Raw genomic sequence first — 4915 nt, forward strand, 5'->3', positions numbered from 1 at the left:
TCATGAGAATGAAATTTTGGCAATTTTGGAAATGAATCCCTAGTTAAACAAGAGTAGTAACAAGTGTTAAATTCATTCATTTGGATCTTTTGTGCTATAAGTGGAATCTACATCCCTAAATTCAAGTCTTTAGTGAATTTTCTCCAATTGTGACTTGCATTTATTAAATCAGATTATAAATAGTAGCAAATATAGTTTTTCTGCTCAATCTCATTATAAGTCTAAATAATAGAGAAAATAAGGACCTAGTACTTGTAGACATTGCTCCTCGTGGGATCGCCTCGATTAATGCCCTAAACTACTAGTTTGGCCTGTATACTTGCAGTCAACGTGTATAAATTGGAATTAAACTTGCACTTATATAAAAAACCTATCAAGTTTTTGGCCCCGTTGCCGGGGAGCGGTAATATTAGGGTCTAATAATCTCTATTAATTTAGACAGTTTTATTTTTATTAGTTAAGCTGTCTATAGTTAATTTTGTATTTTAATCAATTTTAGACAATTGAAGCTGCATAATCTCTCCTATTTCTGTTTGTAGTGTATGCACTGGGCATCTCGGGAAGTTACACCTTTCGATCCAGAAATTGAGAGGACACTACGTAGACAAAGGAGGCATATACCACAGCAAGAGGAACAAGAGTTTTGGCGACCGATAGAAGAAATCTTAATAGAGCTACCATTTGAAGAAGAAATGGCAGAAAACGAAGCAAATAGGTGAGCTCTATGAGATTTTGCTCTACCGGGGACACAAGGATCTCAAACCATCATAGCAAGGCCTACGGTAAATGCTAACAATTTTGAGATTAAACCATCACTTATCCAAATGGTTCAACAATCTCAATTTGGAGGTAATGCAGTAGAAGATCCTAACTCACACTTAACTACATTCTTGGAAATATGTGATACAATTAAAATGAATGGAGTTAATGATGATGATATAAGGCTAAGATTGTTCCCTTTTTCATTGAGAGATAAGGCAAAACTTTGGCTACACTCTCATGCTCCTAACATTTTCACCACATGGGATGATTTATCAAGAGTATTTTTGAATAAGTATTTTCCACCGGGCAAGACTGCTAAGCTTATAATGGATATCATTAGTTTTAGCCAATTAGAAGGTGAATCATTATATGAGGCATGGAAAAGATTTAGAGATTTGCTTCGGAAATGTCCACACCATGGACTGCTCGATTGGCTAATCGTACAAACCGTCTATAATGGCTTATCTTTTTCTACTAAAACTATGATTAATGCAGCTACAGGTGGAGCTTTAATGGATAAATCACCCCAATAAGCTCAGAATTTGATAGAAGAAATGGCCTTAAATAACTACCAATGGACCAATGAGAGAGGTAATACAAGACGTCACGCAGGTACAATAGAAATGGACACTCTCAATATGCTGAGTGCTCAAATGAATAATTTAATGAAGATGCTAAGTAGACAAGGTGGAGTTGGTCCAAGTTCATCTAATGCACATGTAGCTTGTTGCTCTATATGTGGAGGTGAACATGATGCTAATGAATGTGTTGATTCTGAGCAGGTACAGTTTGTCAACAATTGCAATCGTAATGCTCAAAATAACCCCTACTCGAACACTTATAATCCGGGGTGGAGAAATCATCCAAATTTTGGATGGAAAGATCAAGGCAATCAACCAAGGCCAACCAATCCACCTGGATTTCAACCGAGGCAACCACAAGCTAAAAATAAACCTGGTTGGGAGATGGCTGCGGAAAAACTAGCTAAAGTGACTTCGGATAGATTTGAGTGAGTGGAAAGAAGATTGGACCAACTTACTACAATGTATAGGAATGTGAAGGTCCAAATTGGTCAAATTGCTAGTTCTTTGAACAATCGAAATCAAGGAGAATTACCTAACAAAATGGAGGTTAACCCTAAAGAGCATGTCAAGGCCGTTACTCTTCGTAGTGGTAAACAATTAAAGGATCCTCCAGTGAGTGAAGGTGAGAAAGATGAGAGTGAAAAACAAGAAGAAAAATAGAGGAACCAAGAGGCGATTATGGAGGAAAATAGCAGGGAGAAACCACGAGAAAATCAACCATCATCTTCCACTACCATTCCGATACCTCCTATGGTTCCATTTCCCCAAAGACTCAAGCAGAATAAGTTTGATAAAGATTTTGAAAAATTTGTTACAATCTTCAAACAATTGCATATTAACATTCCTTTTGCCGATGCTATTTTGCAGATTCCTTCATATGCAAAATTTATCAAGAAATCATGACGCGGAAGAAAAAGTTGGAAGGCTGCGAAACAATAACATTAACGGAGGAGTGTAGTGCAATTATACAAAATAAACTACCACCGAAATTGAAGGATCCGGGGAGTTTTTCTATATCTTGCACCATAGGTAACATTGATTTTTCTAAAGCACTGTGTGATCTTGGTGCTAGTGTATCATTAATTCCTTTAACGGTGGTTAGACAATTAGGTTTGCATGAGCTTAAACGCACTAATATTACTTTGCAATTAGCGGACAGGTCTATTAGATATCCATTAGGAGTGTTGGAAAATGTATTGATCAAAGTTAAAAAATTTATCATTCCAGTGGATTTTGTGGTTTTTGATATGGAAAAGATATATCTATGCCAATTATTCTAGGTAGACCATTTCTAACTACTGCAGGTACTATTATTGATGTTAAAAATGGCAAGCTTAAGTTCCAAGTAAGTGAAGAAGAGGTAGAATTTAATTTGAATGAAATGAAAAAATACCCTTCTTTCACCGATCATGCTTATTCTATTGGCACAATTAATAAACTGACCCAAGAGATGAGCCAAATCAATTTTGACTTCGATCCTCTTGAGTATTGTTTAATGAGTTTAGGTATGCAAGGAGGTAATTGTGAAGAGATTGAAGAATTGGCCAAGTATTTGGATATTCAAGCACCTTATAAAAAGGGTAATTTGTATGAAAGTTTTGGCCAAGGAAAAGGACTTCCACAGCCTTCGGAAGTTGAACCTCCAAAATTAGAACTCAAACCACTTCCAACTCATCTAAGGTATGAATTTCTTGGAAAAAATAGCACTCTACCAGTAATCGTTAGTGCTGATCTTGATGATGAGCAGTGTGCAAAGTTGTTAAGAGTTCTAAGAAGACATAAGAAGGCGATTGGATGGACAATTTCAGACATTAAAGGAATAAGTCCTTCTATATGCATGCACCGCATTTTATTGGAGGACAATTGCAAACCAATGGTGGAAACACAAAGAAGACTCAATCCAAACATGAAAGAGGTGGTAAGAAATGAAATTCTTAAGTGGCTTGACGCAAGTATAGTCTTTCCTATCTCCGATAGCGTTTGGATTAGTCCAATTCATGTTGTACCAAAGAAAGGTGGAATAACTACAATTGTGGGTAAAAATGATGAATTATTCCATCTAGACTTGTGGTTGGGTGGAGAGTGTGTATTGATTATCGTAAGCTAAATACGGTAACAAGAAAAGATCATTTTCCTTTACCATTTCTTGATCAATTATTGGAGCGAATAGTCGGATATGAATTTTACTGTTTTCTTGATAGTTTTTCAGGATATAATCAAATAGCTATAGCTCCGGAGGATCAAGAGAAGACCACATTCACATGTCCTTATGGCATTTTTGCCTTTAGAAGGATGCCATTTGGTTTATGCAACGCTCCTGCAACTTTTCAATGTTGCATGATGGCTATATTTTCTGATTATATTGAGAAAATTATGGAGATATTTATGGATGATTTTTTTGTGTATGGTTCATCTTTTGACCATTGTCTTCATAATTTGGATTTGATTTTGCAGAAATGTGAGGAGACAAATCTTGTACTAAATTGGGAGAAATGCTATTCTATGGTAAAAGAAGGAATTGTTTTAGGACACAAGATTTTCTCTAAGGGAATTGAGGTGGATAAAGCAAAAATTGAAGTCATCGAGCAATTGCCACCTCCAAGCAATGTCAAGGGGATAAGGAGTTTTCTGGGACATGCCAGCTTTTATAGACGCTTTATTAAGGATTTTTCTAAAATAGCAAAGCCGTTGTGTGATTTATTATGTAAAGATACCCCTTCTCAATTTAATGATAATTGTTTGGTTGCTTTTGAAAGGTTGAAGTAGGAATTGATTTCTGTTCCAATTATAACTTCACCCGATTGGTCACTACCATTTGAATTGATGTGCGATGCAAGTGACTATGCGGTTGGAGCAGTTTTGGGCAAAAGAAAGAAGGAAGGTTGCACGTCATCCATTATGCTAGCAAATTACTAAATGAGGCACAACTCAATTATGCAACAACCAAAAAGGAGCTATTGGCGGTGATATTTGCTTTAGATAAATTTAAATCCTATTTAGTAGGATCTAAAGTTATCATATATACGGACCATTCGGCTCTTAAATACTTGCTACATAAGAAAGATGCAAAATCTAGACTAATTCGGTGGATTCTTTTATTGCAGGAATTTGATGTGGAGATAAAAGACAAAAAGGGAACGGAGAATCTAGTGACGGATCATCTATCACGCTTGGAATATATTCCAATCAATGATCAAGTTCCTATTCAAGAGAATTTTCCAGATGAGTTTGTCCTAACAATTATCAATTCTCCATGGTATACAGATTTTGCTAATTATTTGGTAAGTGGAGAGATTCTAAAGGGATTTAATTATCATCAAAAGAATAAATTCTTACATGATGTCAAAAGTTACTTTTGGAAAGAACCATTTCTATATAGACATTGTGCCGATGGTATAGTGCGCGGATGTATTCCCGAAAATAAGGTACATAATGTTTTATATCACTGTCATAACCTTGAAACAGGTGGTCATTTTAGCACTTCAAAAACTATGGCAAAGGTATGGCAATCAGAGTTTTATTGACCAACTATGTACCAAGATGTTAGAAAATATGTTAAAAGTTGTGAT

At 35.8% G+C, this 4915-nt stretch overlaps 1 protein-coding gene and 1 non-coding gene across 2 annotated transcripts; one reads left to right on the top strand and one right to left on the bottom strand.

Moving 5' to 3' along the window:
• Positions 1-1079: 1079 nt before the first annotated feature.
• LOC113750968 lies at positions 1080-1186 on the bottom strand. Its single transcript, XR_003464732.1, has one exon. It is a non-coding gene; the product is annotated as a small nucleolar RNA R71 (small nucleolar RNA).
• Positions 1187-1805: 619 nt separating this feature from the next.
• Positions 1806-4112, top strand: LOC113750559 (uncharacterized mitochondrial protein AtMg00860-like). Its single transcript, XM_027294521.1, has 3 exons — positions 1806-1968; positions 2651-2706; positions 3801-4112. The coding sequence occupies exons 1-3, from the start codon at positions 1806-1808 to the stop codon at positions 4110-4112; spliced, it is 531 nt and encodes a 176-aa protein (XP_027150322.1).
• Positions 4113-4915: the final 803 nt, after the last annotated feature.

The sequence above is a fragment of the Coffea eugenioides genome, chromosome 10 (genome assembly GCF_003713205.1).
Source record: "Coffea eugenioides isolate CCC68of chromosome 10, Ceug_1.0, whole genome shotgun sequence".
Lineage (NCBI taxonomy): Eukaryota > Viridiplantae > Streptophyta > Magnoliopsida > Gentianales > Rubiaceae > Coffea > Coffea eugenioides.